This window comes from Notolabrus celidotus, chromosome 18 (assembly GCF_009762535.1).
Source record: "Notolabrus celidotus isolate fNotCel1 chromosome 18, fNotCel1.pri, whole genome shotgun sequence".
Classification (NCBI taxonomy): Eukaryota; Metazoa; Chordata; class Actinopteri; order Labriformes; family Labridae; genus Notolabrus; species Notolabrus celidotus.
In genome coordinates this window covers 117,276-145,087 of record NC_048289.1, presented here as the reverse complement: position 1 = coordinate 145,087, position 27,812 = coordinate 117,276, and the positions used below count along the sequence as shown (strand labels likewise).

Here is a 27,812-nt window from a genome sequence, read left to right as displayed (position 1 = left end):
AGTCAGTGAATGTGAGCAGTGACGTCTCTGTCTACATGGTGGTTTGATATCAATGAAATAAACATTGAATCATGAAAATATTTCTCTCACATGTTGTGTTTCACTTCTCACCGTGTCGGTGAAACTAAAGGACAACAGCTCCCTCTGGTGGATAATACATTACTATATTTCATATTTTCAGTTACAGATGCTGTAAACACAGTATTACATATTTCTGAAATAAACTGCAGAATTATTCTGGACGATCCTGATCTTTGTCTCGTATTTATTCCTTACAGATGTTAAAACATACACTAAGAGCTGTTACAGATATGTAAATGTATTTTGGGACTGAAGACAGGACATCCATATAATGATATAATCCATGAACATGGTTTATGTGTTAAATCTCTACTTCAGAATATTTTACATAAAACAGGCGTGTTGGTGTTTTTAGATAAATGATCCTTCAGTGTGTTTATATGAGGAACCCCTCCTCAGTTCAGAATGTGATTTACAATCACAACCAATGACTGTGACACAGACCTTTCCCACGCTGAGCACTCTGGGTAATGCAGTATCTTGATATGTACAGGAGCTGCATCTTTATTCCTCCAAGGTCTGTTTGCCAATTTTCCCAGCATGCTCAGCTCCCTCCCTCCTCTCTATGTCTCCCTCTCCCTCTCTCTCTCTCCCTCTCTCTCTCTCTCTCTCTCTCTCTCACTCTCTCTCTCTCTCTCTCTCTCTCTCTCTCTTGCTCTCCCTCTCTTCGTCTCTCCCACTCTCTATCAGCCTGCGTCACGTTCAGCAGATGGAGAGGATGAGAAGGTGGGGGGAGGAAGAGGAGATGGGTAAGACAGGGAAGGGGGAGGAAAACAAGCTGTAACTCTCTCTCCTGCATCAGCGTCAGCATCACGACCACGCCAGCCTCCGTCACCCGACACCAACAAGGAAGAGGGAGCTAAAAAAAACAGCAGCAGCTCCTCCTCTTGATTGCGCTCGTAGCACTGTCCGACTCCTCTCCACCTTAAGGATCTGTACCATCGCTTCCCCAGACAGGAGGAGCCCCCCACCATGACCTGAGGACACCTCCATCCTCCTGATCATCATCATGGGAAACCAGGAGGCGAAGCAGAGGAGGGCTGCAGCATCTGCAGGGAATGGCAGCTACCCATCTCTGGATGAAGGGTGGAGGGAGGGAGGAGGGGAGGTAGCAAAAAAAGGAGGAAAGAAACACCATGGTAAGCATGGGGGAGGAGGGGGGGGACACAGCTCGGCACCAACGAAGAAGAAAAACAAATCAGAGTCCAAGTCATCAGTTTTCTCTCTCCGGAAGAGGAAGAACAACCTGAGAGGACGAGGAGATGTGTCTTCATCAGTGACTGGGTCCAGAGAGGACGGCTTAGAGTCCCAACATGATGACGGGACCAAGACCCCCGACCTATCTGCCGACGAGCTGGACCCAGAGCCTCCCATCCCTGAGAAAAGACTGGGGAGAGGAGGCAACGAGGAAGGGAAGGAGGCAAAGAAAGAAGCACAGAAGGAAGCAGGAAAGGATGAAGGACAGAAAGAGGTGCAAAGGAAATCCTCCACAGCAGCTACGTCCCCCTTGGAGGAGGGGGGGGGGACACAGGGGGGGCAGCTCGGGGTCAGATACAGACATCTACAGCTTCCACTCCGCTGCCGACCACGAGGACCTGCTTGCCGACATCCAGCTCGCCATCAGACTGCAGCACCAGCAGGGAGCGGGGGTCTGGGGGGGAGGGGACGGGGGGAGGAAGCAGACTAATGGGGATGTTAAATTAACTCCCCCTGAGCCGCTGGACCTCACCCCTGAGCTAGAGCTGGGCTCTGACGCCCTGTCGTTCCTGGAGACCCCCCTCCTTCAACACCCCTCACACACAGGACCCCCACCTGTCTCGGTGGACCCCCCCTCACTCACAGGACCCCCACCTGTCTCTGTGGATCCTCCCTCACACACAGGGCCCACCCCTGTCTCTGTGGACCCCCCCTCACACACAGGGTCTCCCCCTGTCTCTGTGGACCCCCCCCTCACAGCAGAGAATGGGGGAGGAGGAGCAGGGGGAGGGGGGGAGAGAAGCCCCTCTTTGTGCTGCCTCAGGCACAAAGGACCAGCATGCTTTGCTGCAGCAGCCCCCTCACACGGTGGTTACCATGGATACAGAAGGGGTGGGAGCAGTCAGTGTGGTCTCCATGACAACCAGCAATAACAGCCTCCCTGACCTCCTGATTGATGATGTTCAGAGACCCCTTGGGGAGGATCAAGATCTGAAGCACCCTCCAGTAGACCACATGAGTCCGGATCACACTCGGGGACCAAGCTTTGAGTGTGATGGAGGTAAAGAAAGGAGGGATGTTGATGGGGGGAATGAAAATGAGGGGGGTGAAGATTGGGGCGGCCTGCTGGACTCAGCTACCAGTGCAGAGTCTCTGGAGGATTATCTGAGTCCTGGTTCTGACCCTGCTCCCCCCTCACAGAATGGTAGGGGCAGTGTGTGCTTCTTGGCTCCCCAGGAGAGTCCCCCCCTGGCCAAACGCCTCCTCAGGTCCTCCCATGCCTCCCCCTCCTCCTCTCCCACAGTGAAACCTTACCCCCCCATCTTCGCCTCCTACATTAAGACCACCACCCGCCAGCTCAGCTCCCCTGGTGTCTCTCCCGCCCACAGTCCCCTCTCCCCCCGCAGGGCTCACCATCACCTGACCAGGTATGTTAGCATTAGCAGCATTAGCAGCATTCTCATTGTGGGCTGTAAATTAAACAGGATGGTTATGCTATTCCTGTCAGGAGACGAGGGTGAATGTTGTAGCTAAAGCATCGTAGCTGCCTAAGGTGAGTCAAGTCCTGAGTTGGGAACAGTCCTCAGGGGGGTCCAGTCCACATTGTCGCAGGTTCTTGTGTGGGTTTAAAGCAGACACTTGTGATTACAGGAAGTTCTATGACACATGTGTTAGTGTTTCGACTCACCGTTCCTTCTCTACTCTGATAATCCAACTCTACTACAACTCTGACAATTACAACTACACCGAAAACTACAACTTTAACTACAACTTTAACTACAACTAAAACTACAACTCTACTACAACTATAACTACACCGAAAACTACATCTTTAACTACATCTTTAACTACTACTAAAACTACAACTCTACTACAACTCTAACTACACAGAAAACTACATCTTTAACCACAACTTTAACTACAACTAAAACTACAACTCTACTACAACTACAACTACACAGAAAACTACATCTTTAACTACAACTAAAACTACAAATCTACTACAACTCTAACTACACAGAAAACTACATCTTTAACTACAACTTTAACTACAACTAAAACTACTACTCTACTACAACTATAACTACACAGAAAACTACATCTTTAACTACAACTAAAACTACAACTCTACTACAACTATAACTACACAGAAAACTACATCTTTAACCACAACTAAAACTACAACTCTACTACAACTACAACTACACAGAAAACTACATCTTTAACTACAACTAAAACTACAAATCTACTACAACTCTAACTACAACTACAAATCTACTACAACTCTAACTACAACTACAACTCTACTACAGCTCTAACTACAACTAAAACTATGACTATAAAAACAACTTCAACACTAACTAAAACTCTAACTACAACTAAAACTACAACTCTACTTCAATTCTAACCACAACTAAAACTACATCTCTGCTACAACTCTAACTAAAACTGCAACTACAATGAAAAATACAACTCTACTACAACATTAACTAAAACTACAACTACAAATGCAACTACAACTCCGTAACAACTCTAACTACAACTAAAACTACAACTCGACTACAACTCGAACTTAAAACTACAACTGCAATGAAAAATACAACTCTACTACAACACTCACTAAAACTACAACTATAAATGCAACTACAACTCCATAACTACTCTAACTACAACTACGAATAAAGGTACAAGCCCACTACAACTCTAACTGAAACTAAAACTACCACTATAATTCTACTACAACTCTACCTACAACTAAAACTATAATCTAACTTAAACTAAAACTACAACTCCCAATTCCAATCTTAATAAAACTAAAACTACAAATACAACTGCAACTACAACTAAAAATCTGACTACAACTCTAACTCTAACTAAAACTATAAATACAACTGCAACTCAAACTAAAACTCTAACTAAAACTATAAATACAACTGCAACTCAAACTAAAACTCAAACTAAAACTATAAATACAACTGCAACTCAAACTAAAACTCTAACTAAAACCACAACTAAAACTACAACTCTGCTACAACTGTAGCTAAACCCTAAACTACAACTATAACTCCATAACAACTCTAACTACAATTATAAATACAACCAAGACTCATCTACAACTCTAACTAAAACTGAAACTGATGCTATTCCTACAAATATAGCTTCATCTAAAACTACAACTATGAATACAACTTTAAATACAATTACAACTATTCTTCAACTCTCACTACAACTACAACTTTAACTACAATTACAACTCTTCTACAACTCTAACTACAACTACAACTGTATCTACAATTACAACTCTTCTACAACTCTAACTATAACTACAACTTTAACTACAATTACAACTCTTCTACAACTCTAACTACAACTACAACTTTAACTACAATTACAACTCTTCTACAACTCTAACTACAACTACAACTTTAACTACAATTACAACTCTTCTACAAATCTAACTACAACTACAACTTTAACTACAATTGCAACTCTTCTAGAACTGTAATTACAACTATAACTAAAACTCTACTACAACTTTAACTACAAATGAAACTACAACTCCATATTCCGATCTAACTACAACTAAAACCACATTTATAACTACAACTAAAACTACAACTCCACATTCTAATCTAACTACTACACTACCATAACTCTAACTACAACTATAATGACAACTTCAACTCTACTACAACGGAAACTACAACTCTCACTACAACTAAAACTAAAACTCCACATTCTAATCTAACTACAACTGTAACAACAACTGCAACACTACAACAACTACAAATATAATGAAAACTTCAACTCTACTACAACTGAAACTACATCTATAACCTAAACCTTCAACTACAACTATAGCTACAACTATAACAACAACTATGGCTTCATCTTTAACTAAGTACAACTAAAATTAACACTCTTCTACAACTGTATCTACAACTCTACTACAACTCTTACTACAACTAAATGTACAACTACACATTCAAATCGTACGTCAACTAAAACTACAACTGTAAACTACAACTACTACCCTACCACAACTCAAACAACAACTATAACTAGACTTTAACAACAATTAACACTTTTCTATAACTGTAAATACAACTATAACTACAACTCTACAACAACTCTAACTACAACTAAATCTACAACTTTAATGAAAACTTCAATTCTACTAAAACCTTAACTTCAACTAAAACTACAACTCTACAACAACTCTAAATATTATAGGCCAAAACTATAACTACAACAACAACAACAACAACAACAACAACAACAACTGTAGTACAACTTTAACTACAACAAAACAACTATCAATACAACTATAACTCTAACTAAAACTCTAACTACAATTAAAACTGCAACATAAATACAACTACAACTACAAATCTAACTACAGCTATTCCTACAAATATAGCTTCATCTATAACTATGACTATAAGTACAACTTTCACTACAATTAAAACCCTTCTACAACTGTAACTACAACTCTGACTACAACATAAATACAACAACAACTCTACTCCAACTCCAACTAAAGCTTTAAATAACTAAAACTCTGACTAAAACTCTAACTCTACTACAACTGTAACTAAACCTTAAACTACAACTATAAATACAACTAAAACTCATATACAACTCTAACTACAACTAAAACTCTAACTTAAACTGATGCTAGCTTCATCTAAAACTACAACTATGAATACAACATTAAATACAATTACAATTATTCTTCAACTGTAACTAAAACTATAACTACAATTTTAACTACAATTACGACTCTTCTACAACTGCAATTACAACTATAACTACAACGCTACTACAGCTCTAACTACAACTAAAACTACAACTCCACATTCTAATCTAACTTCAGCAATACCACAACTCTAACTACAACTATAATGAGAACTTCAACTCTACTACAACTGAAACTACAACAATAACCTAAAACTAAAACTCTACAACAACTCTAAATATTACTATAGCCAAAACTATAACTACAACATAAATACAACTACAACTACTAATCTAACTACAGCTATTCCTACAAATATAGCTTCATCTATAACTATGACTATAAGTGCAACTTTAACTACAATTAAAACACTTCTACAACTAAAACCACAACTATAACTACAACATAAATACAATAACAACTCTTCTACAACTCTAACTACAGCTATTCCTTCAAATATACCTTCCTCTATAACTACGACATTAAGTTCAACTTAAGCTATAACTAAAACAAAAACTATCACTAAAACTATAACTACAACTCTAACTACAACTGAAACTACAACTACAACTATAACTGTGGTTACAACTATAACTACAACTACAGCTATATCAATAATAAAAACCATAATGAAAATAATAACCTGAACTATATTTACATGTATAACTACAACATGAACTATAACAATACTTGTAACTTGAACTATCACTATATACTAACAATATGATTATTTCAAAACAACTGTGTGGACGAGTCAAACACATTGTGCCTGTGTAAGCCTGTGTAGGGAGAAGCTGATGGCAGTTTATTGTGTCAGTGTATTTAAATAAATCTGAGATCCCTCAGAGAACAGACCGAATCTATTGTGTAAACTTTATCATTTGAGTTTGAGTAAACCTGTGATATATAGACTGAGACCAGACTCTGTATTCACAGCTCGGTTTTACTAAATATGATTGATATTAGGCACATATTTACCGTTGAGAAGGTGACAGGAATATCTCATGTTTGTAATCAGGTGCATTAATGATCAGTATTGACACATAGTGCCATGTCATATAGATGTTTAAAGTGCAATAATGTCGGTTGTTGAACAGTTTTTTCCCTAATTTCTCTAATGAGCTACAGATGCAAAAAGAACCATCAGCTATCAGACTGATTATCTCTGTACAGGGGTGGGCTCTCATGGCAGCAGTCTCAATTACATAAGCATGCTTAAGAGACAACCCTTTTTTACTTGTTCAACATGTTTAGGTGTACAGGGCGGAACCAGCAAAAAGAGAGGAGGCATCACTTTGGTTACAGAATGCACCAAAACAACACAAACTAATGGTTCCTTACGGGAGCTTTAAAATGTTGACACTGAAAGAAGACATGTTTATGACATGCGATGCGATACAAATGTCACACATGATTTATGTGTCTGCCTAAATTTCCTTTTCCTCGTCTGTGTGTTACACCTGTCTAATGCACCTGTGTGTTACACCTGTCTAATGCACCTGTGTGTTACACCTGTCTAATGCACCTGTGTTACACCTGTCTAATGCACCTGTGTGTTACACCTGTCTAATGCACCTGTGTGTTACACCTGTCTAATGCACCTGTGTTACACCTGTCTAATGCACCTGTGTTACACCTGTCTAATGCACCTGTGTTACACCTGTCTAATGCACCTGTGTGTTACACCTGTCTAATGCACCTGTGTTACACCTGTCTAATGCACCTGTGTGTTACACCTGTCTAATGCACCTGTGTTACACCTGTCTAATGCACCTGTGTTACACCTGTCTAATGCACCTGTGTGTTACACCTGTCTAATGCACCTGTGTTACACCTGTCTAATGCACCTGTGTGTTACACCTGTCTAATGCACATGTGTTACACCTGTCTAATGCACCTGTGTGTTACACCTGTCTAATGCACCTGTGTGTTACACCTGTCTAATGCACCTGTGTTACACCTGTCTAATGCACCTGTGTGTTTCACCTGTCTAATGCACATGTGTTACACCTGTCTAATGCACCTGTGTGTTACACCTGTCTAATGCACCTGTGTTACACCTGTCTAATGCACCTGTTACACCTGTCTAATGCACCTGTGTGTTACACCTGTCTAATGCACCTGTGTGTTACACCTGTCTAATGCACCTGTGTTACACCTGTCTGATACACCTGTCTGTTACACCTGTCTGATACAGCTGTGTGTTACACCTGTCTGATACACCTGTGTGATACACCTGTCTGATACAGCTGTGTGTTACGCCTGTGCATTACAGCTGTCTGATTATCTAATCCTCTCTTGCTAGTATACCTAACTGAATGGCTTTTTCTCTATTGGTCATTTACCTGTCACAGTAACATACCTTAAATCTAACACTAGTATTACATGTCTTCAGGACAATGGGTGGGGCTCAAACGACCAGCAGGAGGCGCTCTCGCAGCCTGGCCGGCTTTCTGAGTAGATCAGCGGATTGGACAGAGGAGCTCGAGAGGAAGATGAGGTGCAGAGAGGAGGAAGGAGGAGGAGATTACCTGCTCACCTTCAGAGGAGGAGGGGGCGGAAGTCAACCACTGTGCTCCACCAGGAGGTCCTCTTGTGGACAGGCGTCCTCCTTTCAGGACATCTTCACAGGTAAGGACACAGTTAGTCTCAGATTGGATCATTGCTTCATGCTCCGCTACACTGTACTACCACGTCTGATTTTATCCTTTTGAAGTAATGGCACTTTTCTAGCATACAGGGACTTCGTAGCAGCTGCCAGAACCTGTCCTCTCCAGATTACAGTTTCTATAACAGCACCTAAAAAACAGCCTCTGTCTCTGCTGTGTGATGGAAGTGGAGCTGGTCTTCAGCTAGCAGAGTCCTCCAGTGGAAGCCTGATGACTTTTCTGAACCACACACCAAAGCTGCTGTATAGAGTTTAAATAGCCTGATGGAGGATTGGATTGCTTTTTGTGGTGCTGACACAACATGGAAACATGGAAAATCTCAGCAGATCATTGTAAATTTAGCTCATGAGGACATTCTGAGTGCAGATTGAAGTATGCCCACATTGCAGCTGTAGAAATTTAGAACAAAATACAGATGATATACGGATTACTGGCTGATACACACACCAACAGGAAAGTACAGGAAGTACAAGCTCTTATTTTTTCCATTTACCTCTCTGCTTTGAATGTTTCTAAAAATAAATAAACAAATCAAGACACCCTCACAGGTGAGAAACGGATAAAGATCAAACCAATCTCACCTGCAATATTTGTATATGTCTGAAAAACTTGTAATATGGAGTATCATAAACTGTGATGGACATTCAATATGGCGGTGTGTCTGCCAGTAAAAAGACTTCCACGAAGGCTGCATAATTTCTCAACGCTCCTCCGCTCCTCCATCCTCTGTCCCCATCGCACCTTAAAGAGCTTTTGGATGCAGTATACTATGACAGGTCATTAAGGACCTGCTGGAGAAGTTGACTCTGTGGTTCTCATTGTTAGGGTGCACCCTGCTTGAGAAGTTGACTCTGTGGTTCTCCTTGTTAGGGTACATCCTGCTGGAGAAGTTGACTCCGTGGTTCTCATTGTTGGATCGCACCCTGCTGAGAAGTTGACTCTGAGGTTCTCCTTGATAGGTTGCACCCTGCTGAGAAGTTACCTCTGTGGTTAATATTGTTGTAGTTTGTGACATTGATGTTGTTGATATTGTTGATGTTTTTGATTTTTATGTCATTCAGTCTGTTTATTATGATTGGATGAATAGATCTTCAGATCATGCTGGAGAAGTTGACTCTATGGTTCTCATTGTTAGGGTGCACCCTGCTGAGAAGTTGACTCTGTGGTTCTCATTGTTAGGGTGCACCCTGCTGGAGAAGTTACCTCTGTGGTTCTCATTGTTAGGGCGCACCCTGCTGGAGAAGTTGACTCTGTGGTTCTTATTGTTAGGGTGCACCCTGCTGAGAAGTTGACTCTGTGGTTCTCATTGTTAGAGCGCATCCTGCTGGAGAAGTTGACTCTGTGGTTCTCCTTGTTAGGGCGCACCCTGCTGGAGAAGTTGTTTCTTCAGCAGCGGCAGCAGGAGCCAGAGGAAGCGGAGAGAATCTGCTCCAGGATTCTGGCGATGGGTCTCTTGCTACCATTCACTGACTGTTTCAGGGAACAGCTCGGAGGAAGCCCCACCCACATGAGCTCCTCTGGACCAACCAGGTTTGATGTAAGTGGTCACATTAGCATTAGCAATATCTTATGATAGCTTTTATAAAGTTTTACTAAACCCAAAACCACTTTTACCACTTTTTTTTAGCTGAGAACAGTGTTCTGAATGTTAGTCTAGTATCTGACTGTTTATCATGGGGTTTTCATACTGAATCAGTTTTTGTCTATCAGCAGGAGCAGCTGTACACCTGGGCCGCAGTGAACCAGCCCCCTCAGGTTTTGGACCCACTTAGAGGACTGTGGACTACAGCCAGACCAGGACCAGTAGAGACCAGGACCAGACTCAGGTCCTCTGAGACAGGTGAGACACACATAAAGACGTATCTGCTCTCAGTTATGTCATGACCTGATCCAGAGGCCTATACTACGAAGAGAGTTCAATGAACCCAAGATCCTGATCCAGCTTCACTGAAACTCACAGAGGATTTCCTGCGAATCAATGCTATCAGTAAAACATAATCAATAACTGTCATCAGTATTTATATATAAAATCATAGATTTAGACAAAGGAAGACAAAGTGTCCTGCTTGTCTCTCTCCCCTCTGTGATGTAGCGAGCTGATTGGTCAGTGAGCCAAATTTTCTACAAATCAAAGGGTTAACCCTGAAGTTACCTCTATAACCGCACAACACGCTTCTTAGTCAACCCCTCTGGGGTTTTTGATCCTCAGTCAGTTTTACATGTAGTGATTGTTGTGTTTGTCTACTTCATGCTGCAGGAGAAAACAACCAGGGTGAGTTTCATTCAAGTTCTTGCTGTTTTTGATGTTTGGATTCCAAAGTCTCAGAAAACAAATGTCTGATGGCATTGATGTTGTTCTTGATGTTAGTGTTGTTGTTCTGTTGAAGTTGTTGATGATGTTAATATTGTTGTAGTTTGTGACATTGATGTTGTTGATATTGTTGATGTTTTTGATTTTTATGTCATTCAGTCTGTTTATTATGATTGGATGAATAGATCTTCAGATCATGTTAGGTTAATCTGGTATGAATGGATGAATAGATCTTCAGATAATGTTGGGTTAATCTGGTATGAATGGATGAATAGATCTTCAGATCATTTTGGGTTAATCTGGTATGAATGGATGAATAGATCTTCAGATCATTTTGGGTTAATCTGGTATGAATGGATGAATAGATCTTCAGATCATTTTGGGTAATCTGGTATGAATGGATGAATAGATCTTCAGATCATGTTGGGTTAATCTGGTGTGAATGGATGAATAGATCTTCAGATCATTTTGGGTTAATCTGGTATGAATGGATGAATAGATCTTCAGATCATGTTAGGTTAATCTGGTATGAATGGATGAATAGATCTTCAGATAATGTTGGGTTAATCTGGTATGAATGGATGAATAGATCTTCAGATCATTTTGGGTTAATCTGGTATGAATGGATGAATAGATCTTCAGATCATTTTGGGTTAATCTGGTATGAATGGATGAATAGATCTTCAGATCATTTTGGGTAATCTGGTATGAATGGATGAATAGATCTTCAGATCATGTTGGGTTAATCTGGTGTGAATGGATGAATAGATCTTCAGATCATTTTGGGTTAATCTGGTATGAATGGATGAATAGATCTTCAGATCATGTTAGGTTAATCTGGTATGAATGGATGAATAGATCTTCAGATAATGTTGGGTTAATCTGGTATGAATGGATGAATAGATCTTCAGATCATTTTGGGTTAATCTGGTATGAATGGATGAATAGATCTTCAGATCATTTTGGGTTAATCTGGTATGAATGGATGAATAGATCTTCAGATCATTTTGGGTAATCTGGTATGAATGGATGAATAGATCTTCAGATCATGTTGGGTTAATCTGGTATGAATGGATGAATAGATCTTCAGATCATGTTGGGTTAATCTGGTATGAATGGATGAATAGATCTTCAGATAATGTTGGGTTAATCTGGTATGAATGGATGAATAGATCTTCAGATCATTTTGGGTAATCTGGTATGAATGGATGAATAGATCTTCAGATCATGTTGGGTTAATCTGGTATGAATTGATGAATAGATCTTCAGATCATGCCAGGTTAATCTGGTATGAATTGATGAATAGATCTTCAGATCATTTTGGGTTAATCTGGTATGAATGGATGAATAGATCTTCAGATCATGTTGGGTTAATCTGGTATGAATGGATGAATAGATCTTCAGATCATGTTGGGTTAATCTGGTATGAATGGATGAATAGATCTTCAGATCATGTTGGGTTAATCTGGTATGAATGGATGAATAGATCTTCAGATCATGTTGGGTTAATCTGGTATGAATGGATGAATAGATCTTCAGATCATGTTGGGTTAATCTGGTATGAATGGATGAATAGATCTTCAGATCATTTTGGGTTAATCTGGTATGAATGGATGAATAGATCTTCAGATCATGTTGGGTTAATCTGGTATGAATGGATGAATAGATCTTCAGATCATTTTGGGTTAATCTGGTATGAATGGATGAATAGATCTTCAGATCATGTTGGGTTAATCTGGTATGAATGGATGAATAGATCTTCAGATCATGTTGGGTTAATCTGGTATGAATGGATGAATAGATCTTCAGATCATGTTGGGTTAATCTGGTATGAATGGATGAATAGATCTTCAGATCATGTTGGGTTAATCTGGTATGAATGGATGAATAGATCTTCAGATCATTTTGGGTTAATCTGGTATGAATGGATGAATAGATCTTCAGATCATGTTGGGTTAATCTGGTATGAATTGATGAATAGATCTTCAGATCATGCCAGGTTAATCTGGTATGAATGGATGAATAGATAGTTTGAGTCTAATTAACCTGATGTCTTCAGGCTGTTTTTGTATCCCACAGGAGACACCTGAGTCCTGTTGTCAGAACCGTTGTTCCCTTCTGACCTGCTTATGTTTCTGTCTTTTCAGAACAACCAGCAGCCATGTTGGATTTAAAGCATCAACAGGAGAGCCATGAGGTCAGTCACTTTAACTTTCTCTATCAAGGTCCAGGAGAGTGTCTGTGCATGCTCACTCTTTTTTTTTCTAGTTTAAAACTGAAAAGGCTGGTTTATACTTCTGTGTCTCCCCTACACAGCAGGGTTTGACGATGACATGAGCACTACATACTTGTGAGTTGACGTGTCTGTGTGGCGCAGCAATTCTCCACCGAAACCCTTGAGTGCAGTGTGGTCTCTCTGATGGCCGGTCGCTTGCTTCCGGCCCTGCTACGATCTCTGTGTACTTTTCCACAGAGATTCAGAGCGTGTTATGTTAATCTACAGCTGATACATGTTGCTGTTTATCATACAGACATGATTACATGAAGAATAGAGAGGAGGAGATGAAATATACAGCTGATGAGCAGGGAGTGCTGTAAATGTGGGAAATACAATGCTGCCGAGCAGTTTTACATTTTGGAGGAGGTGCACGTCAGCTATATGCGTAGGCCTCAGCGTAGGAACGGGAGCTACACAGACCGCCGGAGTAGGCTACACCGTTGATTCAACGCAGAAGTATAAATCAGGCTTAACTCAGACCATGATGCGTTGTATTTCACTCACTCAATCAATCAATCTTTATTTGTATAGCCCCACATCTCAACAAACATTATCTCAAGACGCTTTTACAAACAGAGCAGGTCTAGACCACTCTATGTTAAATTATGAACAGAGACCCAACACCAAGACAGGATCAATCAATCAATCTTTATTTGTATAGTGCCAAATCACAACAAACGTTTTCTCAAGACGCTTTTACAAACATAGGAGGTCTAGACCACTCTATGTCAAATTATGAACAGAGACCCAACACCAAGACAGGATAAGACTCAGTCTGACCCCACCTTAATCCATCATGAGCATAGGTGTGACTCAGTCACAGTCATCTCTTGCTTACCTGCTCCTGTGTAGGTTTCTCATACCTAACTACAAACTGCTATTATTATTGTAACTAGAACTATAATTAGTTGTAGTAATGCTTAACTATTTCAGCCTTATCAGTTTCATTATCACTATTATTATTATATTTTTTTATTTTATTGGGTACTTTTTAGATGTTCATACAGCTCTGTTTTGATTAAATGTTTGTGCGTTTTTTCTCCTTTGTATTTTTATACTCGCTAATCCTTCCTTTTGATAATGTTGATCCTATCATGCCTTGGTACTTTGCAGTTTCATCTACCCGTTCACTTGGTCACACCCCTTCTTGTAAAGCACTTTTCTTTCACATTTAAAAAAAAGAAGGATTATTTAGACAAAGTGACACAATGATCATTTCTGTTCTCCTTTCACCCATGAAGTAATACCCTAAATAACAAACACACATTGATGATGTAACCCTTGAACAGATCTTGGACAACCCGACCAGATTTCACAGTTTTTAACCTACACTTTAAACTTGAACAAGTTGAAATGACTCCAGATGTTTGTGGTAGCTGATTACGTCAGAGTTTTTAAGTAGAAATACAATTTTTGAAATAAGATATAAATGGGTAGCCAAACAACTTATTGACCATAAAGGCAACGGCCACACCTCTCTGCATCACTTGTTATTTGTGGGCTGATAAGGACAGTGAACAAGAGTGTGTGGGAGAGGAAAGAAAACCTGAGGGGCCCTGGTGGACAGGTGTAGGATAGCAGGTAGTTTGGGAACTGTAGACGAAGGGCATGTAGGCAGAATGTGATCAAAGTGTTGTGATCGTCTCACATAAAACAATAACAGTGTATTCATCACTCTTCATCTTGTATTTGTCGTAGAGACAGCTGGTCAGGTTTGTCTTTGTCTCATTCTCAGGAGGACAGTTCTGTCTCTTCGTCCAAGCTGAAGGAGAAACACGTGAATGTGATCCTGCAGCTCGAGCAAACCATTGAGGACCTCAGGAGCAAGATTGCTGAGCTGGAGCGACAGCCCCCCCTGCTGGACAGAGACACTATGACAGCCCCCCCTTCCACCACCGACAGGGAGTGTGGGGGGGAGGAGGGCCTGCTTAGGGCACTTTGTGACGCCCACCTGCAGACCTCCACCCATGACCTCCTCGAGGCCAAATCAGTACAGACCTCTCCCCTGGACGAGCGCTTCAAAGTGCCTTTTACTGAAGGGGGCGGGGTCAATAGCTCCATGCAAGCTCCACCTGGGCCGGAGGGCTTCCAGTGCTCCTGCCAGTTGCAGCCACCTCCTCAGACTGTGGCACTTCTTCCTCCACCTCCTCCATTACCCCCAGGTACAGCAGGTCCTCCACCTCCTCCTCCACCACTTCCTGGTGGTCCTCCTCCCCCTCCTCCTCCACCACCTCTGCCTGGTGGTATTGCTCCACTTCCACCTCCTCCTCCTCCTCCTCCTCCTCCACCTCTCCCTGGTGGCATAGCTCCACCCCCACCTCCTCCTCCCCCACCTCTCCCAGGTGGCATAGCTCCACCCCCACCTCCTCCTCCCCCACCTCTTCCTGGTGGCATAGCTCCACCCCCACCTCCCCCCCCACCTCCTCCAGGATGTGGTCCTCCTCCACCACCACCTCCACCAGGCTGTGGTCCTCCTCCTCCGCCTCCTCCACCAGGAGCTCTCTGTGCTCCACTCCCTCCTCCAGGCTCTCTCGGTTCCCTGCCTCCACCTCTCCCATTTGGGCTGTACGCTCTGGGTCTGACTCAGGAAAAACCTCCAAGGAAGGCTGTGGTGGAGCCCCCCCGACCCATGAAGCCACTTTACTGGACCCGGATCCAGCTCAACATCAAAAAGTAAAGATGGAATCTAATCAGGCTCAGGGTGAAGCTGCAGTAAAGTACCGATGAATGATCTAAACGTGGTGTTTGTGTTCTCAGGGAGGTTTCTCCTTCGGCGTTGGTGTGGGAGACCATCGAGGAGCCTGATGTGAACTTTGAGGAGTTTGTAGAGCTGTTTTCTAAAACAGCTGTGAAAGTGAAGAAACAGCCCCTCTCTGACACCATCACCAAATCCAAGGCCAAACAGGTGTGTGGGTCTGACCCTGTCAATACTGCATACATACTGATATCTCTGTGGCTGTGGTCATCAGTAAGTGTGTGGTTGTGTTTCAGGTGTATGGTTGTGTGTTTCAGGTGTATGGTTGTGTGTTCTATGTGTATGGTTGTGTGTTTTATGTGTATGGCTGTGTGTTCTATGTGTATGGTTGTGTGTTTCAGGTGTATGGTTGTGTGTTTTATGTGTATGGTTGTGTGTTTCAGGTGTATGGTTGTGTGTTTTATGTGTATGGTTGTGTGTTTCAGGTGTATGGTTGTGTGTTCTATGTGTATGGTTGTGTGTTTCAGGTGTATGGTTATGTGTTTTATGTGTATGGTTGTGTGTTTCAGGTGTATGGTTGTGTGTTTTATGTGTATGGTTGTGTGTTTTATGTGTATGGCTGTGTGTTTTATGTGTATGGTTGTGTGTTCCAAGTGTATGGTTGTGTGTTTTATGTGTATGGTTGTGTGTTTTATGTGTATGGTTGTGTGTTTTATGTGTATGGTTGTGTGTTTCAGGTGTATGGTTGTGTGTTTTATGTGTATGGTTGTGTGTTTTATGTGTATGGCTGTGTGTTCTATGTGTATGGTTGTGTGTTTCAGGTGTATGGTTGTGTGTTTTATGTGTATGGTTGTGTGTTCTATGTGTATGGCTGTGTGTTCTATGTGTATGGTGTGTGTTCCAGGTGTATGGTTGTGTGTTTTATGTGTATGGTTATGTGTTTTATGTGTATGGCTGTGTGTTCTATGTGTATGGTTGTGTGTTTCAGGTGTATGGTTGTGTGTTTTATGTGTATGGTTGTGTGTTTTATGTGTATGGTTTTGTGTTTCAGGTGTATGGTTGTGTGTTTTATGTGTATGGCTGTGTGTTCTATGTGTATGGTTGTGTGTTCCAGGTGTATGGTTGTGTGTTTTATGTGTATGGTTGTGTGTTATCGGTATATTTTTTGTGTGTTTCAGGTTGTGAAGCTCCTAAATAACAAGCGTTCTCAAGCTGTAGGGATATTGATGTCCTCTTTGCACTTGGACATGAAGGACATTCAGCACGGTGAGTGTAACAGGTTATTATATTTTAATTTATGGACTGTACTATGTGTTTTACATTATTATGAGGACCTAAATTACATACTGTACATATAACACATTTGCACACTTCTGCATTATAGAGGTAGGTAGATATAGAGACCTGCTAAAGACTCCTTTGTCTCTAGCAGACTTTTGTGAGCCCACAGTTCACCTGGCAGAAAATAAGGATTCAAACCTACAGCTTGTATTTATTGAAACAGTGCTGCCCTCTGTCAGCAGAGACAGGGAACATGTTTGTCAGACTAGGGATTGTTCTTACGTGATTGAAAACCATGAATACAGGGGTGGATGTACCTACTGTGTCTTTATGGACAGACCACGTATGAATGTCTGGCTAACACAAGTTTTAAACCAAATACTCCAACTGTGTGGACCAACTTTGGACTCCTCAGTGTGTCTTTTAGCATCAGTCAACTCCAAACCATTAAACGTGGAGCCCTGTTAGCAGTTCTTCATTCACAGGGAGCCCTGACCAGAATCACCTCCTGAAGAACTTCCACTGTCAAAACACACGCAAAAAGTTCAGCCTTTTTCAGCCTTTTAAAAAGAGAGAAATTGTCTTTTAAAAGAAAAGAATAAAGTGTTTATATTTGAATAAGAATCACAGAATGTGGCAGGTTGGGTATGGGGGAGAGCAAAGCTCGACAACGCCATCCAGGGGAATTTCAGGGGAATGTACATTGATTCTTAATCAGTCACAAAATAGTTTTAAAGACACACAGGTTCATTAACACAGGCCTAACCCTCTTTTACAAGGGAGTCCTGGCCAAGATAGCAGCATAAAAAGTTTCACAAAATAGAACAGGACAAAACATATAGTGACAAGTAACTATTACATTGATTTATAAATAAGCAGTGTTAAGCTCTAAAACGTGCACAAGCTGATCAGATCATCCTTTATCCTAGTTTTAAATCCTCCAAACGAATTAAACAATCCAGTTCCAGGCAACCCTGAAGCTCAAACCAAGAAGAGGGAACAAAGACATCAAAAGCACTTTTACCAAAGACAGAGGGAGTCTGAGGAATGACTAAAAAGAAATTGTCCATGGGACCGAAGATGACGGCTACTGACAACTTTAGGAGTCAATAAAGAGCATAAATAAGACGGCAGCTCCTGGAGTACGGCCTTATAAAGAAAGATATACCAATGCTCCATTCTTCTGTTGTGTAAGGAGGACAAGCCTACCTTTTAATTCAAATTATAATAATATTATAAAAATATAAACACTTTATTCTTTTCTTCTAAAAGACAATTTATCTCTTTTTAAAAGGCTAAAAAGGGCAATTCACTAGCTAAAGCTAACATTCCTGTAGTGCAGCTAAAGCTAACATTTGTGTAGTGCAGCTAAAGCTAATATTCCTGTAGTGCATCTAAAGCTAACATTTGTGTTGTGTAGCTAAAGCTAACATCCCTGTAATGCAGCTAAAGCTAACATTTGTGTAGTGTAGCTAAAGCTAACATCCCTGTAATGCAGCTAAAGCTAACATTTGTGGAGTGTAGCTAAAGCTAACATCCCTGCAGTGCAGCTAAAGCTAGCATCCCTGTAGTGCAGCTAAAGCTAACTTTAATGTGGTGTAGCTAAAGCTAACATTCCTGTAGTGCAACTAAAGCTAACATTTGTGTAGTGTACTTAAAGCTAACATCCCTGTAGTGCAGCTAAAGCTAACATTTGTGTAGGGTAGCTAAAGCTAACATCCCTGTAGTGCAGCTAAAGCTAGCATCCCTGTAGTGCAGCTAAAGCTAACATTTGTGTAGTGTAGCTTAAGCTAACATTCCTGTAGTGCAGCTAAAGCTAACATTCCTTTAATGCAGCTAAAGCTAACATTTGAGTAGTGCAGCTTAAGCTAACATTTGTGTAGTCTAGCTAAGCTAACATCCCTGTAGTGCAACTAAAGCTAACACTTGTGTAGTGTACCTAAAGCTAATATTCCTGTAGTGCATCTAAAGCTAGCATTTGTGTAGTGTAGCTAAAGCTAACATCCCTGTAATGCAGCTAAAGCTAACATTTGTGGAGTGTAGCTAAAGCTAACATCCCTGTAGTGCAGCGAAAGCTAACATTTGTGGAGTGTAGCTAAAGCTGACATCCCTGTAGTGCAGCTAAAGCTAGCATCCCTGTGGTGCAGCTAAAGCTAGCATCCCTGTAGTGCAGCTAAAGCCAACATTCCTGTAGTGCAACTAAAGCTAACATTTGTGTAGTGTACTTATAGCTAACATCCCTGTAGTGCAGCTAAAGCTAACATTTGTGTAGTGTAGCTAAAGCTAACATTCCCGTTGTGCAGCTAAAGCTTACATTTGTGTAGTGTAGCTAACAATATTGTTCTTTTTACTATTTCGAAACAAAAAGTATAAAAACTTGAAACTATGAAAAATGATTTATTAGTTTGTAACATAAAGACTTATTTATTTGATGGTTTGGATTCTTAAAAATCACCAGCTAACGTTGTCTCCAGGCATAATCACTACAACATATTACATAATGTCTGGACCTGACTGTGGAGGTGCTTCACTGGGGAGGACTTTAGAGGTAGGGGCCTGACTGTGGAGGTGCTTCACTGGGGAGGACTTTAGAGGTAGGGGCCTGACTGTGGAGGTGCTTCACTGGGGAGGACTTTAGAAGGAGAGGCCTGACTGTGGAGGTCGTCAGCTGGACCCCTCTCATGTAGTCTGCTGGCTATGTTGTATGTTTGACTGAACATGATTACTATGTCTCAGTAGAGTGATCAGTTGTGCCATTGACCCTCCCTCTCTCTGTCCTGAAGCCATCCTGAACTTGGACAACACCGTGGTTGACCTGGAGACGTTGCAGGCTCTCTATGAAAATGTGAGGAACCCAACACTTTTTTTTATATACTAATGGAGCCACTTCAAGGCTTTAGGGGTCTCCAGGGGACCTGTAGGGGTCTCCAGGGGACCTGTAGGGGTCCTGGACCCTTAGAGTATGAATTACTGTCTGGGATTATTAGTGATCTACTGAGTTTACAGAGATGGTTTTATCCTGCTTGTTGTATCTTTGCTGATATTTTGTATTTTTTTCTAGTATCACACAGCCTTCCAGAGAGCCCTTTGTACAGTTTTACTGAGTTCAGTGTCTTTGTGTTTGTCCTCAGAGGGCCCAGCAGGACGAACTGGACAAGATAGAAAAGCATATAAAGTCCTCCAAAGACAAGGAGAATGCCAAACCTCTGGACAAACCTGAGCAGTGAGTCCCTTAAACCCTGTTAGACACACAAGTGGCTGAATTCTGTGTGTCATTATAGACCTTTTAGAGTGTAAGGGAAAGACTTAAGTGTGTTTTACCTCCTGTACCGCAGATTCCTCCACCAGCTCACCCTGATCCCAAACTTCTCCGGACGAGTCTTCTGCATCCTCTTCCAGTCCAGCTTCTCTGAGTGCATGTCATCCATTAACAGGAAACTGGACACACTGGAGAGAGTATGCAAGGTGAGTCCAACATGTCAAACACAGATATGATGATGTGTAAAAAGTGGATCATCAATGTTTGGCCTTTAATGGTCAGGTATCAGGAACACTTATGAACAACACTATGTTTGAACATGGTGTTTGTAGTGGACAATCTATGACTCACACAGAAGTCCAATAGCAAAACACAGTTCCTGTTCAGATCCTGTAGGCTATTTCCTTTACTCACCCCCTACTGGAGTCTCTATGAATGTCAATGAGAGTGTTGAAATCCTCCAGCAGAAGTAGAGTCTCTCTGTAGCCCACTTTCAAGGACTCCACCTAGAGACTCTAGAAGAGGGCTCCAAAACAAAGCTCAGCCACCAGAGGAGGTTTTATTTCAGGTTGCTAAAAGTAGGCTCCATCTAACTGATGAACCTCATGTAGAGGACAAAAAATGCAGACTACTTCCTTCCATTGAAACCATGGACCAGCTTTCACCCTTTACGTCAATAGCGGAATAATTGCTGCATAAATAGAGAGTTCTAAAAGGTTTCTGCGCTCTGTCTAAGAAATACAATGAATAGAAAAGCCACATGTAAATAAAGAGCTCAACACCTGTTAATAAAGAGCTCAAACAACTGTTAATAAAGAGCTCAACACCTGTTAATAAAGAGCTCAACACCTGTTAATAAAGACCTCAAACACCTGTTAATGAAGAGCTCAAACACCTGTTAATAAAGAGCTCAACACCTGTTAATAAAGAGCTCAAAACCTGTTAATAAAGAGCTCAACACCTGTTAATAAAGAGCTCAAACACCTGTTAATAAAGAGCTCAACACCTGTTAATAAAGAGCTCAACACCTGTTAATAAAGAGCTCAACACCTGTTAATAAAGAGCTCAACACCTGTTAATAAAGAGCTCAACACCTGTTAATAAAGAGCTCAACACCTGTTAATAAAGACCTCAAACACCTGATAATGAAGAGCTCAAACACCTGTTAATAAAGAGCTCAACACCTGTTAATAAAGAGCTCAACACCTGTTAATAAAGAGCTCAAAACCTGTTAATAAAGAGCTCAACACCTGTTAATAAAGAGCTCAACACCTGTTAATAAAGAGCTCAAACACCTGTTAATAAAGAGCTCAAACACCTGTTAATAAAGAGCTCAAACACCTGTTAATAAAGAGCTCAACACCTGTTAATAAAGAGCTCAAACACCTGTTAATAAAGAGCTCAAACACTTGTTAATAAAGAGCTCAAACACCTGTTAATAAAGAGCTCAACACCTGTTAATAAAGAGCTCAACACCTGTTAATAAAGACCTCAAACACCTGTTAATGAAGAGCTCAAACACCTGTTAATAAAGAGCTCAACACCTGTTAATAAAGAGCTCAACACCTGTTAATAAAGAGCTCAAACACCTGTTAATAAAGAGCTCAAACACCTGTTAATAAAGAGCTCAAACACCTGTTAATAAAGAGCTCAAACACCTGTTAATAAAGAGCTCAACACCTGTTAATAAAGAGCTCAACACCTGTTAATAAAGACCTCAAACACCTGTAAATGAAGAGCTCAAACACCTGTTAATAAAGAGCTCAACACCTGTTAATAAAGAGCTCAACACCTGTTAATAAAGAGCTCAACACCTGTTAATAAAGAGCTCAACACCTGTTAATAAAGAGCTCAAACACCTGTTAATGAAGAGCTCAAACACCTGTTAATAAAGAGCTCAACACCTGTTAATAAAGAGCTCAAACACCTGTTAATAAAGAGCTCAACACCTGTTAATAAAGAGCTCAAACACCTGTTAATAAAGAGCTCAACACCTGTTAATAAAGAGTTGAAGACACCTGAAGAGATTTGATAATAGAAGTAGCGTAGAGTAGAACTACAGTTCTATCCATTGAGATGGACATTATTTGGTTTGAGTTTCTTCTCTTTGGATGATTCTTGGCTTTTCCAGAACTTCCTGGAGGGATCACTTATCCAGCTGGCCCGGGGAACAACAAAGGTGTCTGGCAGAGGGATAATAGGTTCATTTGTTTGGAGAAAAACGAATGAAACTCAGTGACGCAACAAGAAGCTGCACACAGTCACTGCTCCAGAATAGAGTTCCAGCACACATTCACCGCTACAGCGGATTTGGACTGAATGTCCCTCTCTGTGTGTGTGTGTATGTGTGTGTGTGTGTGTGTGTTAAGGTGCTGCGGGACAGTGAAAAGGTGAAGCAGATTCTGGGTCTGGTTTTGGCTTTTGGAAACTACATGAACGGAGGTAACCGAACCCGTGGCCAAGCTGACGGCTTCAGCCTCGACATCCTGCCCAAACTGAAGGACGTCAAGAGCAGCGTAAGTCAAAACTCTGACACACACTATGCAGCCAGGATTCCTAAACCTTTTCAGCTCAAAGCCCACGTGAGAAATGAACTTTCTCCCTAGGTCCCAAAAGTACAAAAACATACATTGACATAATGTCTAAAATGTCTCAGATTAACACCAAAGTCTGGATATTCTTATACATGTGGCACGGATTCATAAAAACAATACACAAAGTCCCCTCATGTTACGTAGTCCAACAAACTTTACTTTGAAACAGCTTTAACAGGAAGCAGCATGTTGTTAGGTGTAGTAACTTGACACTTTGAATAAAGTATCTGTATATGTCTAAATTATATGAACAGGAGAGGAGGAGAGGAAAGGAAAGTCAGATAATACAGATTTAGTAAGAAGCTACAAAGTCCACAAAGAGTTGTGAACAGAAAGTGTTTCTGTGGTCTCGGGCTCAGACATGAGTTGAAGAACATGGCAGACTTGTTTGATGGGGGTGATAGTGAGTAACATATTTTCACATGCGTGATCCCTTATCATATTGTGATACCGCAAAATATCGTTACCTCAACAATTAATTATATAATAAAAAATAAATAAATTAACAAATGAATGAACGAATCAATCAATTAATGAAAATAAATAGGTAGTATGTATGTATAAATGGAAAATAGTATGTGTATGTATGTATGGTTGGGGGGGATGGAAATATTTCACCCACAAAGGGGGGCCCGCAGAAAATGTTTGGGAACCACTGCAAATGTGAAACACTCAGGACGGAACATTTCTTTTTTCCTGCATTGACTCTGTACTTTTCTGCCACCCGAGCTCTCGCTCTTTTGCTGCTGCCACAGTATTGCTTTTTTTCAGACAATATGCTTGTTTTCTGCATATGCAATCATTAATATCTCCAACTCCATTGGGAAGAAGAAGAAGGATCAAGGTTTTTTTTGCTTGCTGCCATGGTGAATCACGTTATCTGTGTTCCATTGAGGAGGGCTTTTTGTAACCTCATGCATGAGGATATTTTGAAATCTTGATAAAAACTAAACTAGTTTGCATTCCCAAGAACTCCCTCTGTGTTTCAACAGCTGTGTAAACTCCACAAACACTGACACGTTCAGCTGAAGGTCTCCAGTTTACAGGGTCACTTTTAAAACCGGAACACCGGGAGAGACGCATTCACGGTGGGCTGAGAGAAGACTACTGTTACAAGCTGCTAAATCAAGAGAATCACAGCTTCTTCTTTTGAAAAGTACACACACATACAAAAAAGATAGAACAAATAAAAACTAATGAAAGAAAGAGAAATCAAGTGAATTACAGATGTGTGTGATGTTATTGTGGACGGAGGGAGGAATAAAAACACTGAGGTTAATCTACCAATCAGACACGTTCTGCATTGCAGGCCCTGCCCCCCGAAAGTCCTGGGACCTTTGAAAAATACTACCCCCCTAGCAGGGGCTTTTTAGGGGGAAGATTATCTACCCCTGAACTAAATTTAGACCCTGGGTCCACCAGTCCAAAAAATGCCTTTTGATTCTCTTCAAGGTATCAGGTACCTCATGGTCTGCATTGATTCACAGCTTGTTAAAGGTGTGATCACTCCATTCACTGTTTATATGTATGGATAACATGACGAAACACACGTAGTTCTGGGTTAAAGATCCTAGTTCTCACCGACCTTTACTGGCTACCAGTTACTTTCAGAATTGATTTGAGATTGTATTACTAGTTTCTAAGGCCCTATATATATTTGTGACCTCTTAACTCCTTATGCTGTTTAAGATCCTCTGACAGGTTGTTGGTTGGTGGAACTTCTTTAAAGAAAGGTGCATTTTAAATAAATTATTATCATATGTGTGTGTGTGTGTGTGTGTGTGTGTGTGTGTGTGTGTGTGTGTGTGTGTGTGTATGTGTGTTTGTGTGTTTGCCCTCTTAGGATGGAGTGAGGAGTCTGCTGTCATACATTGTGTCCTATTACCTCAGACACTTTGACCAGGTAAGACTCTACTTTATTGATGAACAACCTCAATACATTGTTGTTTGATCTTCTTCTGCAAACACCTGTTTGTGTGTGTTTATGTTTATGTGTGTGTGTGTGTGTGTGTGTGTGTGTGTGTGTGTGTGTGTGTGTGTGTGTGTGTGAGTGTGCGTGTGTGTAGGATGCTGGCAGAGAGACAAGTGTGTTCCCCCTCCCAGAGCCTCATGATCTGTTTCAGGCATCTCAGATGAAGTTTGAAGATTTTCACAAAGATCTGCTGAGACTGAGGAAGGACCTGAGGGGTAACACAAACACACACACACACACACACACACACAAACAAACACAGTCTCTGAACTATTCAAATTTGTGTAATAGTTAATGCTGATTTATACTTCTGCGTCTCCCCTATGCAGTGGGGAATGGGAGGGACATGAGCACTACATAATTGTGCGTCGATCTGTCCGTGTCGCGCAGCAATTGTCTGCCGAAACACTAGAGGGCAGTGTGGTCTCTCTGATAGCCGGTCGCCTGCTTCCTGCCCCGCTACGATCTCTGTTTACTTTTCCACAGAGATTCAGAGCGTGTTCTGTTAATCTACAGCTGATACATGTTGCTGTTTATCATACAGACATGATTACATGAAGAATAGAGAGGGGAGATGAAATACACGGCTGATGAGCAGGGATCCTGGAAGTGCTGTTAATGCGGGAAATACCAGCTGCCGAGCGGACCAATCACAGGGCTTGCGGTCCGCGTTGATTCTACAGGTAGTTCAATTTTGGAAGAGGTGCACATCAGCTACATGCGTAGACCTCTGCGTAGGTACGGGAGCAATGCGGACCCCCGGCGTAGGCCACGCTGTCGATTCGACGTAGTATAAATCAGCCTTTAGCCCCAAATATTGTCAGAAATCATTTTTTATTTTCTGATTTAAATTTGTGTGTGTGTGTATGTGTGTGTGTGTGTGTGTGTGTGTGTGTGTGTGTGTGTGTGTGTGTGTGTGTTTTCAGCCTGTACGTCAGAGGTGGAGAAGGTGTGTAAGGTGTCAGAGGAGGAGAACCTGCAGCCTTTTAAAGAGAAGATGGAGGATTTCCTCACACAAGGTGACACAAACACATCATGACTTTATCATGAGACACACCTGCACACAGGTGTTAATGCATGAAACAAGCTCTCTTGGGTCTTAATCCCTGGTTTTCTTCATTTTGTAACATTTCTGTGTTTTTGACGAGTTAGCATCCTCTGCAGTCTGTCATTGGTGAAACATATTTGCTTTGAATTTATCTAAAAATATACTTATTTTCACAAACTCTTATAAAGCTTAATTGAAACTAAAGCAGTAAGTCCAGATGATTTATTAGAACATATGAATTTGATAATATGGTCATGTTTCTTCTTCTTCTTGTCTGACCTACTGTTTGTCTGTTTCTTCTTCTCTGTCAGCTAAAAGTGAGCTGGAGAGTCTGGAGGCTGAGCTCAGCAGTACACACACTCTGTAAGAGCAACACATCTCTTCATTAGTTCTATATTCTTATTATTATTTGATGTATTTTTACACATGATGACTTTGTCGTTTCTCTTTAATGTCTCATTAATGCTTGGTGTCTGATTTCATTAAAACGGATGAATTCATATTCAACAATCAGATTATGAAACACCGTCTAAACTGTATGTAAATAATATTCAGAGGTGAGTGTTTGTGTTTCGTCCTCTCAGGTTCTTGGAGCTCTCAGTTTCGTTCTCAGTGAAGATGAAGGCTGGAGAAAAAGAAGTGTCTCCGAACACAGTGTTCAGCGTGTGGCACGAGTTTTCCTCTGATTTTAAGGATCAGTGGAAGAAAGAGAACAAAGTGATTCTGAAAGACAGGTACAGACAAGAAAACACAATGAATGAGTCTGGTCCTGCTGGAGAGTTCTGCCTGTTAAAGGAAGTTTGTCCTTGCCACTGTAACTTGCTAAATGCTGCAAAGTGCTCTGCTCATGGTGGATTAAGATGAGCTCAGACTGAGTCCTGTCTGTAAGATGGGACTGGATCTGATCCGGTCTTGATGTTGGGTCTATGTTAATAATAGAACATAGAGTACGGTCTAGACCTGCTCTGTTAGGAAAGAGTCTGAGGAGAACGTTTGTCATGAACTGGTGCTAAATAAAGATAACATTTTTTAACATCATCTTTAAAGTAAACATCATTACAGTTAGTATTATCATAAACACAAACATAACTATTGTAACCATATTAATATCCGTGTCATATGTCTTCAGGTTGAAAGAAGCGGAGGAATCTTTTCGGCAGGCAAAGGAGAAATCTTCGTACAGCGTCAAACCCAAACATGCGTCTGGCATCGTGAGTTCACCTTTGACCTTTGACCTTAACCTTTTACTGATGTTATTCATCAACCTGAACTGGAAAGAAAATTTAAAGTTTGAAATAAATGTTATGTTTGTATCATCCTCTGTGAGACAAATATTAAGGTGATCTTGACGCCAGCAGGGCTCTGACAGTTTCTCTGAATGTCTGTCCACTCTCACCCGAGGAATAAAGTTTTTATTGAAAGTGTTTATTTCAAAGGGGTTTTTTTGGAGTCTGATGTCTGATGATCAGAAGCTCTCTTCTGTTTTAATAAAATAATAAACATTAAACCTTTATTTGTTTCCTCCTCAGAAAGCCAAACTCGGCATGAAGATCTGACTCACAGGAATCCACTATTCTGGACCCTGGACACCAGCAGAAACTTGATGAATACGAAGAAGATGAAGGTCATGAAGAGTAGAAAACAGGTTTAGGAGGTTAACTGACCTGTGGGGGCAGCGGTCAAACTCAA

At 41.1% G+C, this 27,812-nt stretch overlaps 1 protein-coding gene across 1 annotated transcript; it reads left to right on the top strand.

Annotated features, from left to right (window-relative positions):
- Positions 1–996: 996 nt before the first annotated feature.
- fmn2b (formin 2b) lies at positions 997–27,812 on the top strand. Its single transcript, XM_034708589.1, is given in 22 exon segments — positions 997–1,600; positions 1,602–1,901; positions 2,002–2,705; positions 8,412–8,647; positions 10,044–10,222; positions 10,396–10,525; positions 10,946–10,957; positions 13,144–13,193; positions 15,010–15,947; positions 16,032–16,179; positions 17,148–17,235; positions 20,034–20,095; positions 20,382–20,473; positions 20,586–20,715; positions 22,879–23,025; positions 24,947–25,006; positions 25,170–25,290; positions 26,002–26,094; positions 26,435–26,486; positions 26,708–26,857; positions 27,253–27,334; positions 27,653–27,812. Coding segments are annotated over 22 exon segments (4,311 nt in total). The 5' UTR covers positions 997–1,090; the 3' UTR covers positions 27,680–27,812.